The 15969-nt window shown below is 45.9% G+C and overlaps 1 protein-coding gene across 1 annotated transcript in view; it reads right to left on the bottom strand.

Annotated features, from left to right (window-relative positions):
• The window catches only part of B4GALNT4 (beta-1,4-N-acetyl-galactosaminyltransferase 4), a 197458-nt gene that overhangs the window by 27329 nt on the left and 154160 nt on the right, over positions 1-15969 (bottom strand). Inside the window, exons 8-9 of the mRNA XM_044425888.1 lie at positions 7224-7302; positions 2771-2837 (exon numbers count right to left, since the gene is read on the bottom strand). Coding sequence (XP_044281823.1) covers positions 2771-2837; positions 7224-7302 — 146 coding nt within the window. The remainder of the gene's footprint in view (positions 1-2770; positions 2838-7223; positions 7303-15969) is intronic.

The following is a 15969-nucleotide window of genomic DNA, read 5'->3' as shown; positions in this document are numbered from 1 at the left end:
CAATTGCGCTTAATTACCGCATCATGTTATTTTGTATCTAAAGCTGCTTATCAATTATTTTTGAAAAGCAGAATATATTTAATATAAAATAAATAAATAAAAATGTTGCATGCAGCTGACATATGGCAAAGCCACAGTGTAGACGGCATGAGCACACGGCATGCCCTAATGTGAAACCTATCCTTGCATGTGCAGATACAGCTTCAGACCCACTTTGGATACTGAAGAATGATCATATGTTGATGATTATGTTTATGATTATCTGCGCAGCAGCTGAAAATATATTGTACAAAAAGATAATCTTTTAGCCTTCCCTCAAAAGATGGCATGGTCTCCTGTAACTTCAAGCGCAATTACTCCCGCCTCTGTGCTGTGTCTCTCGGCACAGAAAAGAGTCTCAGTCAGAGTGAGATAATGAGAAAATTGCTTCTTCTGGGGTGCAAGCCGCAGATCAGAACGTGGAGGAGAAAACTCACTGTGACTGATGGATCCAGAAGGAAATATCCCTCAACACCCCATCTATCTCGCAGGCACTTCTGTCAATATCCCAATTGCCACTATCCTTCTCGTGCCAATCGAGTCCTCATGCAGCTGCACGGAAGAGGCTGCCTTGCCCAGCCCTCCACCTTATCTACACCTTCCACAGGATACTTAATTACAGGCGCCTTGTGTATTGAGTGCCAGGCAGGGATCTATTCATCAAGTGCCTCTTGCTGCCAGACCAGGTTATGAGGAAGGAAGTGTAAGATCTATGGATTTAATTACACTCGACACTATCCATCCCTGCTTACAAGACAGGTATTCATAACTCAGGTCCGGGAGCACCAGCTGGCGGGCATTTGCCAGGGGTGCTTCTGGGCTGGCCTCTTCCTTCTCCTCTGAGACGGAGAAAGGGCAGTGGGAGACCTCAGAAGAAGAAGAGCACAGTGGTGCCTACACAGGGCACCAAGGAAAGCCACTGCCCAGGCAGGGCTGCACACTCCTCATTCCTCACTGCCTTTTCCAGAAAGGGTCATGGCGGCATGCCATTTTTAGCTCCTTTGTTCTTGGAAGCTATTTTGCACAGGCCCTGACCACGTGCTTGATCTACCTGGTATTATCATACACCCACCCACTCCACTACAAGCGCACAGCAATGGCTCAGTTCTAGGCCAGTGGGCAGTATTGGTGGACAGTAAGCAGTCTACCCCTATTTGACAGCAGTGCTGATACACAGTAAGTTGTGCTAGCAAATCAGCTTGTAGCAGCCTGCTGAGAGCATCTGCAGATGTGATGGCCGTCCCCAGAAAATGCGATTGGCATTGTGCTAGGGGTTGTTTAAGCTAAAACTTAATTTATGGTTCCATGCATGTCAAACAAAATGGTTATCCTTCCAAATGGTTATTCCACCCCCCCACACACACACACACTTTTTGGGGGGAAAGAAATAAAACAAAGCACGTTTATACCTCAGTCTTTTGTGTGTTTATTCAGAAGCAATTCCCCTTCTGTTTAGTACAGCTTATTCCCCAGGAAGTGTGCACAGGGTTACAGGTTTATTCAACCTGATTGTAGTGGAGAGGTAAATATCCATCCATCCATCCATCCCCGGTCCATCTAATTCTGTTCAAAAATGCCTGAATTCACCTCCAACTTGCTCCATATGTGTAAGGTGGGTGATGACTCAGGATGCTAAAGATTTCTCAAGCTGCTGGTTGCATCCTTCAGAGGGACTGGTGGTCAGAGAAGTGTGGCAGGGCAACACCCCCGGGAATGACAGGTGCAAGTTCTCCCCCATGAAGGGTGGCAACCAGCAGGGCCTGAGGGAGGGTAGCAGGAGATGGGCTGGAAAAGCTGCAGTCCAGCTGGTGAGATGATCAGAAGGGGACGGCCAGGGAAGGGAAGGGAGAAGCCGGGAAGGGCTGCCAGGAGAGCCCTAACAGCCTGCCAGGGGGAAGAGAGCCAAGGAGGGGACTGTGTAATGAAACCAAAGTATCTAAAGGATTTCTACTCTAACTTTTTACCAGGATGGTCTTTAAAAAAGCACATATGTTCTGTAAGTAGGTGTTATGATAATGCTAATAACAATAATGAACCACATGATTAAAACAATAAAAGTCCAACAAGCATAAAACTGAGACAGCACTAGAAACAAACAAAACATGCTAATCAGTTAAAGCGGCATAGGAACAGTGAGCAGAAACTAAGAATGATCAAAGAGCAGGAAAAAAGAACACATATGCATATCTACATATCAGTTAACTATAAATCCACATTCACTATTATCTAACCTGCTAGCTGCAACAGCAGATGTCAAGAGACCTTATTTGACTTCCAAAAGCCAGCAAGGCCAATGTGACGAGGAAGACGTGCCCTCAACTGGCTGCCAGACAGTGCTAAGCAGCCTCCCTGCCCTTTCTAACAGCTCACGGACGATGGTGGGTGTGGCGATCTCCCCAGTGTTGAGGCAAGGGGTGTTGTGTGCACACACGTGGGTGTTGGCTTTTCTATTCTGCTGGTGGCAAGGCATGCTTCTTGAAACACGCCGTGTGAAAAAGGCGAGCCTCTTCTCTAGCACAGCAGTGCTTCTTGGGATGAGAAAAATGGGGCTTAATGCAAGCAAGACAAATTAACAGTGCTGGATATTGCAGGCTATGCACACAGATGGCTCCTTATGCATACATGAACTTTCTTTTCTTTACATGCATGTTAATGGCACACACTGTCGTCCAACCTGCTGGGATGCAGAAGGAGGTGCGTAAGGCCACAAAGCCTCAAGGAAAGAATTTACCTGTGTAGAGTGAGATGTAGGGAGAGTCAACCACCTCAAACTTGAAGTTGGGAAGGAAAACCCGCCACTGAAAGAGATACGAGAGCAGTGAGTCAAGCAAAAGGCATATTTTGGTATGCTCATGCATCTGGGGATAGGGTGTTTGGAGAAGAGCAGTTGTCAGGAATGTAAATACGAGGAATATAGGAGAGTCCAAACAGCTCCTATTCATTTCCAATTTAAGATGGTAAGTGGGTTTCCTTCATGCCATCTGCTCTCCAAAATAATATGTTGGGAGAATAAGTTGTGGAAAGGAAGTGTCTGTTCCATTCTCAACCTGTTGTTCCTGGACATTACTGGTCTAGGCCCAAGAATAAAGGTGATTCCAGATGGCAGCTCTACCAATATTAAGAAACTGGGTGAATTCCCATGTCATGACACCCCACCCTGAGAATATGCTCCCCAGGGTGGGTTGTTTGTGAAGCAGTCCGTGGTGTGCCTGATGAATGATCAGGACCACTGCAGGTTGTCTTCCCACTCCTTGCCACCATATGTCCATGTGTGGCTCGCATATGTACCTGTCAAAAAACACCCTGAACAGTCTTGTCAAAAATTCCCTTTTAAAAGGAACCAGTTTTCATAGCTAGCTCTTAAACCTCCACTGTAAAAGGCAGTGGAATTTTCACTTTCCAAAACACCTAGAATTTGAGAGAAGGGTGGAAAAGTGCAAGGCACTTGCCAAGAGGTCCATGCTTCCCCCACAACTAGGATCTCACCACGAAGGGGGTGATCTTTTATAAGCAAATATCACTTAAGTTTAATTTCTCTTGACAGCTCACCTTTTGTCAACTATCAAGAGAAAGCAAGGTAAAAAATAAAGCTCTTAGCAGCTTCCCTAGACCAATGTCCACTCTCGGTGCCGCATGCACTTTGACAGCAGGCACTCTTAAGGACATAATTTCGCTTGCCACTTCTGACCCATGCAAGTCCAAATACTAATAGTTAGAGTAAGTTTGAAAACATTTGCACAAACTTCTTGCACTTTTTAAAAAAGGTGACAAACCAGTGACAGTCTCCCATATGCCACTTGAGAATTTTGAAGGGGCTGTCACTACCTGCCAGACTGGAGATCAAAGAAAGAGATCTGCTCAAAACAAAAAAGAGAAGAAGGTGAAAAAGCGGCAGTCATCATGGTGGGATCGAAGCTGAAAAATGGTCATTTGTTACTTTGTCTTTCATGGGACAGGAGTCAAACAGTGAGTCGATGAGAGAAAAGTAAAGCCAGGGGGTTCTCGGCTTGTGAAAAGAGGTGACTACTTCTCCACATTTCAGGTGTGATCTCTGATGGATTGCCTTGACCATTCTCAGTTTCCTTCACCTTTTCTACACATTCCCCAGTGTCTCGTTACTCAAGAAAGGTAAAATAAATAACCCATTCCTTTTCACAAGCACTTTCTTTTGACAGCTATCAACTGATGACAGGGGGTTTGTTTAAGCAAGATTTTGGAAAGGGTGAAACCAGCTTGTTTGGACAGACTTCATGGCTCTATATTTTGGAGGCACCAACCCCAAAAAGGGGCACGAGTGGTGTGAGCAGACAATATGGGTTCAGCTGGATACCAATGGGAGGACCAAGGGAAAAGGAGGGGACAACCACAGTGAGTCCAATTATCTTTCTGGTGCACTGTGGATTGTTGGGTTGCTCCACGAACAACCCACACCATGTAGCTTCTTTTAGGGTGGTTGGCCATGTGGGTGGCAAGGATGGCTCACCCATGCAGAAACTTGCAAGAAAACTGAAGGGCTACACATAAAAGATGAAACTGTCTCTCCACCTGTTATAAACGTACATGTTTGAGGCAGGGATTTTGCACAATCAAAACTTCATCTGAACGTACCTCAAAGGTAATAGCTTGATTAAGCAAAACTGATCCATCCCTAGAAGGAAATGGGGGTGGGGGGGGGAGATACAGCACACCATCCAGAGTTCTCTCTAACAACTTTATGTTTTGGGTACAGCTTCTGACTTTCATAGCTCAGATGTGAATCTAGGAGGATATCAGATCAGCACAGGTTCCTTTTGGTAGTAGTGGAAGCTATAAGAGTGAGAAAGGCCTTGTGATATCCTGCTGCAGAAAATGCAAGAGCGTGCACGTCTGTTGAATCACCCTGGTAATTTTCCAGACCATATTCGTTTTTGCTTAAACTTGCAGGCAACTTGAGCAGCTGTTACTCATCTGTTGCTAGGTATCCACTCATCTTTTCACATATTACTGCTTTTGTTACAGGGGCATTGTATTTTCTGAGCACTCAAATTGCAACATGATATTGCTGGGAAAGGAGGAGCAAGCGCTGGTGGAATGAGGCTGCCCATCCCATGGACAGTGGATAGTGACATCATTGGGCTGAATGCCTCCTGCACTGTCATTTGGATAATGCTTTTCCCCTGAGGATGCAAAAGAAGCAGCATTATTCCTGCAAGCTGGTTAACTTCTTTTCAGCATGTTCCCACTACATGCAAATCCATGTGCCATGTGCACAGACTTTGTAGAAGATGACAACTCCATACTCAAAATACATTTTGGTGATGACTCTGTATTCTTTGACTTCCAACAGAACCTTTGCAACTTCTTGCATCCTGTTACTTCCTATTTTTTTAAAAAAAGGTAAGCTAAGGGCATCCACAAACATATTAAAAAACAGGAGTTGCAGCACAAGTTCCACTAGTAGGGTGAGCCTCACTTCTTCCTGGATTCAGAATGGAAATATCAGATACTCTAATCAGCAAGCAGAATACCATTTCAAATTGACTGTATTGGCTCTTCCCCCAATGCTCTCAGCCATGCGCTTGCGCAGCCCTCAATGAACTGCACGCATGCTACCTGCATTCACTGTATATCGTTGCTGCTACTGTTACTGTAAAAGCTCAGCAATAAAATAGCTGAAAAAACGTCCTGGGCATGGGGAGGCAGGTGCGCAATGTCACTGGCTCCAGCCAATCAGAGTTCTCCACAGCCGGCATCTGCTGTCAGCACGCAGAACAAGTTTGCACTGGACCTGCTCCAGGAGAAAACATGTTGCTTTTAACACAGTTGCACACTTCTAGTGCGGGCTGAAATCATATATGCCTGTGTGCACCCCGAGAAAGAAAGCGAGAGCACTTACAAGCCACCTTCGCGAGGAGTGTTATTCAGGACTGGAGCCGGGAGGAGTCCATTCAGCACCACTGCACTCTAAGACTGAGTTGAGCTATGGTGTTGCTATGTTACAATTTGATATGTCTGAACACAAACAGCACCAGCCACTTGGGTTTGTAATAAAAGCGACTTCTTTTTCCCTCTGTAGGCTGGAGATTTATTATTGTTAATCTGGATGCCTAGAGAGCTCTGTGAAGACTGACAAGTGTCTGGACATTGTGCAAAGTGACAAAAGCATTAATGTGTCAGTGTTCATCTATCCATTTTATATGCCTGTTTTTAGACAGGCCCATATGTTGTTCATTCTGCAAATGTAGTATTTACACAGACATGCTAAGTAGCTGATGAGCAAGGAGAAAAACCTTGCATGCATATGGGCTTCTGGCCCCTTGACACAGACAAGTGGTTGGTGCGTATTAGCTTAAAGCAACAATAAGCTCATGCAGCATTTTTTGTATTTCCTGTGCTCTGAGTGTTACACCTGCTCGAGTGACCTAGAATCCTTTGGCAGGGACTTCACAGCAGGGACAGGGAGCCATGGGTGGAAGGGGGGGGGGATCATTTACACTGAGCAGCTCTTCTTCCTTTTAATTTAGAAGTGGGATGAATGGAGCCTCTTTAAAAAGACTAATATTTCACCTCCAGCAGCCTGCAGTGCAGCAAAGGCTTCTGTAAAGGGAACACAGTCCCACTGAGAGGCATGGAAATTAGGCTATTTTAAAGTTTCCAGTAGATGGGGGACATTTTATCTTGAGAATAAAAGAGTTTAAGAAATTACCAGCAAGGAAATCCTACTCACCCTCTCTCTGGCTCTTTCCCCGGAGAAGGACACAATTAATTTTAAGCGGAAAAGACATTTTCATACTCTGCAGCAAGAGAGGAAGGGCCTGGGGGCTAATCTTTCTCTCCCTACTCCCACTGTCCTCTGCTTTACTGCAGAATGGATTAAGGAGGTTAAGAAAATACACACATTTGTTTCTAGTTAGTTTATCTAGAAAACATAGACCTTTGGGGCACCCCCTGGCCATATACCCTTTTCTTATTTGGTAACCTGCAAACGAGGCCTGCATTCATAAGGCTGAGATTCTGCTAAAAATTCCTGCTTGGCTCAAAGGGTTTTTGGATGGATGTGCAACATTTATTTACTACCAAGATTATTTTAACACAGAGACAAGAAAACAGAAGGCTGGAGCATTTTTTAATGTTCAAACCTTGCTTAATTTTCCTATAAGCTTATTGTACCTGCAAAGGGAAATGGTCCAAATAAATTTACTCACACCAACTTCTACATGGTCTGATCCACGGTCATCCTGCTTATGGAGGAGCTCAAAGTAATAGCGCCTGGAGGAAAGGACACTGTGTAGGAAAGAAAGGCGATTATTAGAAAATAGCACGTGGGCCTCTAGGGAGACAGGACTTCTAGGACTGCCATGTTTCTGTCCCGGAGGAATTCGCAGCTTCAAGAGATACTGGTGCGGGTACCAAGGAAGGCACAGAGCAGAAACTTCAGACGCTGGCATCTCATAAATCATACTAGTGAAACCAGTTGATCACCCACCCAGCTTTCCAGTGACTCTCCAGCAATAAGCACGGTAGGTGCCCAGGGAGAGTAAAAGGCAGGCAGGACCCTGAGGCTATTTATTTGCTCTTCCCTTTGCAATCTCCTCACTCGGAAGCATTGAACTGGCTGCATCAACACAGGAAGCTTCCAAGTGTTGCAGCTGGTACAAGAGGTTGACAATGATGGGTTCTGTAGTGAATGCCCTCACCTCCCCTGTATCTCTCAAAATGCCACAGTTCTCGGAGGTTCTTTCCGCAGCCTAACACCAGAGTTGGTGCGTCACACACTGACTCAAATGTAACCTCCATACAAAACCTTCCCCTTGTCAGTTATGTGCATTGCATACTCCAATCCCCCACTCACAGATTAAAAAGCACAGGTGTGTGTAAAATAACTTGGTCTGCAGAAAAGATGATCATGGCAACCTTCATGTTTTCACAGAGTTCTTTGGCAATAGCTGGCATGACAGAGGGCAAGAGGAAGAGGGGGTAAATGGCAGAGGGCAAGAAGGGCTACTGTGGTAAAGTGATTGAGCTGTTGACAACAAAGTCAGTAATTCAAAGGCCACCTCAGCCATTCACTCGCCAGACCAGCTCCTCTCTCCTGGTGTCAACGCCTTCTCACTTCCCACTCTGCAATTCACGCTCACTAGAATTCTGCCCTGTGGGCTGCTGTGAGGATTATCAAGCTAAAGTGTGCAAGGCACCTTTTACACTTGGATGTGCTGCATAAATGATAAGGCTCACACTGTCACATGGCTTCCCTGTGTTATTGATAAAGCAAGTGGTTGGAAGACATCTGCTTATACTATCCAAAAAGGCACACAGGTGAGGAAAGCTGTACCCTTCCACACCTTATCTTTCCATGGTCCACTGCGCCAGGAACATTTCTCCTGGCTCAGCTCCAATATTGAAGGTGATACCAAAGGGGAACTACTTGAGACTATCAACCCTGGTAAAGGTAAAACAGGTGAAGTTGCTGCTCTCTTTTCTCTTCAGCTTTTCCAGATCTTAGAAGTCAACTTCCACTATACATGAGATGATGGTATCATCTTAGTTCCACCCTGATTACAGACAGCAGGGTCAAGAACTGGGATGCAGAAGAGAAGGCGGCAAGATACATGGGACAGGGAAGAGTTGCCACAGAGAGAATGAGCCACGTACTTGCAGCACAGCGTGGAAGGCTCAATTCTTTGTGCAGTTATAATAGCCCTAAACATCTCTTCTTCGTTCTCTGCCTTCCCTGCCCCCAGGAATGCCGATGTGAAATGTTGTGCCAGATTCCCAATCATGCACGGGTTACACAATACCTTGATGGTGGTTGTCAGCACAGGTACATAACAAACAGGATGGGCTACCGAAAACTTACAAGTCCTTTGGAAAGCAGCCACCCATGTCAAAAAGGAGAGTGCCTGCGTACTGAAGTAAAGGATGGAAGGGCTTAAGGATAAAAGAAGCAGAAGCGGAACATACACAAAAAGAGAATGCTGTCAACAGTTGGAGATAATAGATGCCCACACCCAGCTGACAGAGTCAAGACACTGAAGCTGCAGCTGCAGCTGAGACCCTGCTGCTCTGTCACTGCTGCCTGTCAGTCCTCATCAGCGAAAGCAGAGGGCTCCTAAAATCCTCCCTACACTCGCTTGCTTGCTGGCTTGGCATGCTGCATGTCACTGCTGCCATGGAAACCATATCCATCTCACACACAACGAGACAGAAGGCTCTCTGCTGTAATGTGTCCAGGACACCAAACGCTTGGGATGCTGGGCTCATGTCACAACACAAACTCCCCAGAGCTAAGGGAACTTTGGAACTTTGCACGCAAGGGGTTCTTGAGCAAGTGAAGTTCGACCCAACATGGCAAATGGGGAGATGGTGAGAGGCTGCCAGCTTCAGTTGGTGCTTGTTAGTTCAGCTCCAGCAATGGCCTGAAGAACAGGCAGCATTTCGGAGGAATTTCATCCTGAGGAGGGAGAGGGAGACAAATGCTGATCCATAAATCTAATGGCAAAGGGAATGGGCCACGCAGAATGTTGCTGGGAACATGGACTTCAGAGAGTCTGCCTCCAAGACAAGAGCAAGGAGGAGGACGGATGTAACTTCACAGAGCGAACCGACGGGGACGGGCCACATTCCACTGGGAGAATGCATGCTTTAAATACAGGAGGCTGTAAAGTCAATTCCTAGTCAAAGGGACAGGCATCAAGTGCTCAGAATGAGCTGCAGCTCAGCTACTGTGACTCTGATGGGAAGTTCTTTTTATTCTAGCCTCACCACTCTTTAGGCACTGAAACGAGGAGCATAATGTTCACTTCATACCTTCACTGCGTTTCAGCAACTGACCACTGAATTAGATGTAAGACAAGCACCTCTAGAAACATGGAAGATAATAGGCAGGACCTCTCAAGGAAACTGTCCAGAAAAACCAATCAATTCTGTTAAAAATCTTGCATTTTTTTAAAAAAAAAGCTTTAGTGTTTATTTTTCTTTGATCTTTTTTTAAAAAAACTTAAATTTCTTAGGAAATTTAATATACTAAGCATAAATAAGAATTTTAACAAATAAAGTAAAATAAATAAAATGCAAAAGCTAGCTGCACTGTCCATAAGGGGAAAAAATCCCAAACCCATATTTGTGTAACGTCCTTATTATGTCCACCCAAGGATCGCATATGTTCATTGTCCTGCATATGTTGTGAGCCACTCAGAGAGCCTTATGAGTAATGGATAAATAAATAAATGTCATAAAAATGTGCAATTCTTCAAGATATTCATTGGGCAAGATATTACAAAAAGCAGTGGAAGGTGTACGTATGTGCTGAAACCAGACAGGGCATGGGCGAGGAAGGCTTTGCAGGCATACACATAAGGTGATATGATGGTTTTGGTTTCACCTGGAGCTACCCTTAGCCCTGCCAACTAAAAAGTAAAAATGTTAAAATTAGAGCCACCCAAACTAGGTGCGTATAATCCTTTCCAATCAGATTACATTCTGTGATTCAGCGAGGAACACCAAGTGAATTTGATCTGCCCCCCCTGCCCCCCGGTTGTCATTTCTAATGTGTGTATGTGAGCATGGGTGTGCATGCATGCACACATGTCTTGCTATGTGTAACCAGGGTATGCAAACCAGGAACATCAAGGTCTGCTCACCACAGTTGTAGCTCCACTGAGGAAGAAAAAAAGCTGTTCTTACTTCCCTTGGGAACTCCAGGACATACACCAGACTCTTGCTATCTAAGCTGGCGAGGCTCCAATCCGCTGCTTCACTGAACTGTGTAGTGCACCCAAGCAATTCTCAGCACCACCACTCCCACCTTCCCTCATGCTTTCTTTCTCTGGCTCCCTAACTAGATTATGGTATATAATTGTCCCCAGCTAATTATCTGCATAGGGATCTGCAGTGCATTAACACTCCACACTGAACACTTAAATGGTAGCCCTGCTCTCCAGGGTGCCAAAACTCTTCTACGCTTTCTTTGTCAGCCAACCAACTCCTCCCATTTATAGCAGTTACAAGAAAAACTTGGGTTGGAATCCAGCAAGGCTTGTACTGTGTCAAGTTATCTCTAAAAGGAATAAAAGGAAAGGTTGGGTAAGTTTCAAAGGCCAAAGAAATCTGGTTTTAGGCATAGTATTTGGAACCAGTTTTAAAATTATGTTTCAGGATTTCGGGAAAGGTGGCTTGTAGAACCAGAGTGTAGCCCTTCTCTGCTCTAACCCTGCTCATTCCAAAAGCAGGCATTCTGTATGCATATTTTAAGGGATAGCCATTTTACTTGATTCAGCAAGCACAGTGGCTGAGCTCAGACAATACAATAACTCATATGTGAGTGTTGGCGAGTGGGTTGTTGTAGTGCAACATGAATTACTGCATTGTCTGAACAAAGCTGTACTAACCAACCATGACTTGTTAACCAAGAACAACCCATAAAGAGAACCCAACATTTGTTATCGGGTTGCAAACTGTGCATTGTTTGTGGTCCACAAACCATGGTTTGTTAGCGTGGCTGTGTTCAGACAGCACAATAACTGACATTTCAACAGCAACTAGTGGTTCGACAGCAATCCACACGCTGCTCATACGCACCCCTTAAGGGTGGCTTATTGTATTACCTGAACCCAACCAATGAAAAGAATCGCTGCACTGAAGCCAGAGTAGCTGTCTGAGCCACCAGGGTGCCACAACACTCCCTGGTGCGCTGGTTTTATGACAACGTGTGGCAAATCTCAACATGCCCCGCAGCCTTGTGAGTGCATTAACAAAGGGGGGTGGGTTGGGCAGAATGCTATGGGGCTCAGGGCTCACAGACTCACGCTAGGAGAGGAGCTGGCCAGCAAAGCATCAGCTTCCCAGTGCACAAGGTCAAGGCAGGCTTCTTGGCTGGGCTGTCCGCAGCCTTCCAGCACTGCTGGGGAGGGGAACAGCTGGGCAGGGGGAGCTGGATGTGGCCGATACTTCCAGGTGGCATTTCTACTCTTACAGCTCATTTTAAATATCATTGTTGCTGTTGCTCCCTACAGGATGGAAGGACCACCCATGAAAATGTTGAAATGGTAGGGGAAAAGACCCATTTTCCTCACTGCCACCCACACAAGTGCTCTCCTTCTTGGTTTTGTTCCTCCTTCTGCATGTTTCTCACATATTGCCATTTTAGCACCAGGGTTGGGGTGAACCTTTTTGGAATCCACCCCGCGAAGCATCGACAGACTTCCTCCCTTCCATGCCTGGCCTGGTGCTGCAAAGTGAGCTGAGCCAAGAGAGTCCACGGATGCACACAGAGCCGCAGCTGCATGAACAGCAACCTTCCCTGTCAGGTGCAGCTACACAAAAAGCAGCAGGGTCAGGCGTGGAAGAGGGGCACGGCTAGCAGTGGCACTGGGAGCCATTACCAGCAAGTGAGCCATTGGTGGAAGCGCCAACATGGAGCAGTGGTGCTTCCAGCAGTGGCACCAGGAGCCATTCCTGGCCACCAAGCCTCTTCTGCACCTGGTGCCACTGATGGTGGCAGCATGGGAGGGGCATGCTGCTCGCACTGTACACGGAGCCTGGTCAGTGCCTTGTAAACACCAGGAGCACTTGCCAGGAACCTGGACTGAGGGCTGCTGCAAAGCAGCCCAGAGCCAGGAGGGCCAAGCCCAAGGAATCCAACGAATTCTCACCCACAGTTGGATCCCTCACACATCCCGACTTGGAAACATGCAGTTAGCCAATCCCATTCCCTAAAAACAAAGGTTTTTCTGAATGTGAGATACCCAAATGTCTCAAACAATTCATACACATTCAGATAACAGCCTTAATAACTGTTCAGAAATCTTCAACTATCTTCCAAACATAAGCTGAACCATTGGCAAAACATGGTTGTATGTGTGAACAAAAGCATGCTGTAAAAGCACAGGTCTGCAGAGTCTGTTCTCGACTTTGCCTTGGGATTTACTGAGATAACCCTGAGAAGGCACCTCAATTTGTTCTGCATCACATCACAGAAGGAAATTACGTTTACATGCTGGATTATGGTTGGGCTCAGTTTACTCCTGCCTCTAAAGTACTTTGAGAACCTACAGCACACATTTTGGCTGCTCAGCCAAATGGGGCATATGGAAAGCAGGGAAAACTAACCCAAAAATCCAGATGGGATTTGATTGAACCAAATTCCAGTGCTGCACGTGAGGTGCTTATGTTGCCTGTTTCAAACAAACCAGTAGAAGAAAACCATTAAACCCATTGCTTTTGAGAGTTTAAATGGGAAACCAAACTGTCCTTAGTCTCACCCTGTTGTCTTTAACTGCCACATAGAGGCACATAGAATAGACTCTGGGAATCATTCACTTGAACTGTTGAGTACCTCTATTAAGAAGAGAAAACATTTCCCAGGATGCACTGGCTATCAGCAAGTTCACTGCTGAATGTTGTTCTCTCTCACCAATATCGACAGGAAGATAAACCTTGTTTATTAGCTTTGTTGAGGCTCTGGTATGACAGCACTCATACTGGAAATCTGCCAGTATGTCCAAATAGTAAGATTTGGTTTGGGCCTTTCCATTTTCTGGGCAGGTGCTTGCCCATTCATATCCCTTTTTTGCACTTGGATGGCTTCCCTCACTTCTTTCCTCTAGCAGCTGGGAGAAGCAATAAGCATTCAGCACGCATCTCTGCTATTATTCTGGAGCATTTCATGCCCTGACCCTTGCAGGCAAACTCTGTATGCCCTGTTCTTTGCAATTGTCCTTCTGCCAGTCTGAGGGCACTGGGCAGATCATGGAGAAACAAGAGGCTATGCCAAAAGGTGCACGCAAATGTACTTATTCAGGGTGCATGCCACCAGGCACATGCCACCAACAGGAAGGAAGTGGTTCAGAATTCAAGCAATCTTTCTGAATGGCCTATATTTGAATACTGATGTCAGAAGCTCTGCTTACAACGCCGAAGCTATGTGCTGAACAAACCGCATTGCTGGTGAAGGACAAAAGGGTTGACATGTGTGAAGAGAACTGTCCTATTCATTAACTGCACACAAAAACAATGCATTAAGGGAAGAAATGCTACGGCTGTCATGCAGAAGCTGGAGCAGGCATCTTCTCTGCTGCTCCAGAGGGCAGGGACAGAACTAATGGAGAGGAATTCCAAAGAACCAGATTTTGGCTAAACATTAGGAGAAAAGTTCTAATGGGAGCAGCGGTTCAGCAGTGGCACAGGCTGCCTTGGGATGAAAGGGACTGTTCTTCACTGGCAGCACGGGCGCAAGATGGGATGACCAGCACTGCAGATCCTGCACCTAGATGGCTTCCAAAAGTCCCTTCCAACTCTAGAGTGGTATGGATGCAGCATCATATAATATAAAATGAGGAAAATACAGCAAGGGTAAAAAGTCGAAAGAGCACGGCTGCATAGCACCAAGGAAGGTCTTGTTTGACAGTGAATGGATGAAACAGGCAAAGACAGGCCAAATGGTAGCTGCCGGCTCCATCCGGAGCTGTGTCAAAAAAGGGAAGCCAAGCAGTGGGAGGCTGCTGACATATTACAGATATAAACAAAAGGCAACTGAGAGGCCTATGGAAAGGACAAAAACCTCTACAGGTTTAGATGTGCCACCCTCCTTGTCCTCCAGAGTCTGCTGGGCTGGAAGCCCACTTGCTTTCCTGACACAGCCGTAAACTATTCCAGACTGTCTTCCTCATTTGCCCTCTCATTTAACAGTTGGGGATACATTATTTGTTTATTCCATTTAACGTCACCTCTTTACTACCCAATAGCTGATGCTCTCTGGGCAGCACACAGCACTTTATTAAAAAAACCCACAAACCATGAAAACAATGCCAACTGCTAAAATTCCAATATACAACATTTAAACCATAGTTTAAAACAACTTGTTTTACTAAAAGTAGATAGACATAAATGCCTCTCCCCACATATGCTACTAAATGTCTCAGAGAAGAGGGCAGCCTAGTACCAAAAGGACTGCAGAGTTGATGTCAGGCTGGCCTCAGTCGTGAGACGGTGCCGTCATTGGCAGCCACCCTGGGAAGGCCCTCCTCCTTGTTGCCACCTTCCAATCATCCCTCAGACGTGGCTTGCAGAAGAAAGTCTCAGATGTTGCTTAGAGTGGCCGTGTAGATTTGGGTCAGAAAAGATGCTCTGTATCTTTGTATTGCAGGCTCAGGCCATGGAAGGCTTTTGGGGTTTGCAGCAGCACCTTGACACGTACAGATAGCCAGTGCAAGCAGGACAGAATTAGTCTTATGCTCAGACCTTCCAGTCTCAGTTATTCGTTTGGCTGCTGCCTTTTGCTCAAGCTACAGCTTCCGAACCCTCTTCAAGAACAACCCAATGTAGAGCACATTGCAATAATCTAACTTGCAACTTAACAGAGCACAGATTACTGAAACCAGGCTATCTCTGTCCTATTGGAGGCATAGCAGGACCAGCAGCCGAAGCTAGTAGAAGACAGTCCATGCCATTGAGGCCACTGAAGCCTCAAGTGACAAAGATGCTACAGATCTGTTCTTTAAAGGGGAGTGCAACCTCATCTAGAACAGGCTTCGGTCTAGTCTGGATTGAGCTTCAGTTTGCTACCCCTCATCCAGTCCATTGCTGTAGCAAAGTACATGTTTAGTACAGCCATAGTTGCATGGTGAAGAAGAGGAGAAATAGAGCTTTGTGTCATCAGCATACTGATCACAGTGCATGACAACACTCTGGCCAGTTGTTGCATGGAGATGTTGAATAGCACAGGAAACAAAACTGACCCCTGAGGAACACCATGCTGGAAGAGCAACAGGTTCCCCAGGTATCACCTTCTTTAGCTGTCCATTCAAATAGGAGCAGAACCCAGCAATGCAATTCCTCATGCTTCCAGCTCAAGCAGTTGCCTGTGGTCAGTGGTACTGAACGCTACGGGGAGATTCAGAAGTACCAACAGGGTCACACCCGCCGTTTCTCTCCCATTATAGGTCAACACACAGA

This window comes from Varanus komodoensis, unplaced genomic scaffold (assembly GCF_004798865.1).
Source record: "Varanus komodoensis strain SLA01 unplaced genomic scaffold, ASM479886v1 scaffold16, whole genome shotgun sequence".
In the NCBI taxonomy this organism is placed as follows: domain Eukaryota; kingdom Metazoa; phylum Chordata; class Lepidosauria; order Squamata; family Varanidae; genus Varanus; species Varanus komodoensis.
The sequence above is the reverse complement of the archived record's forward strand: the minus strand, read 5'-3'. Positions and strand labels throughout refer to the sequence as shown.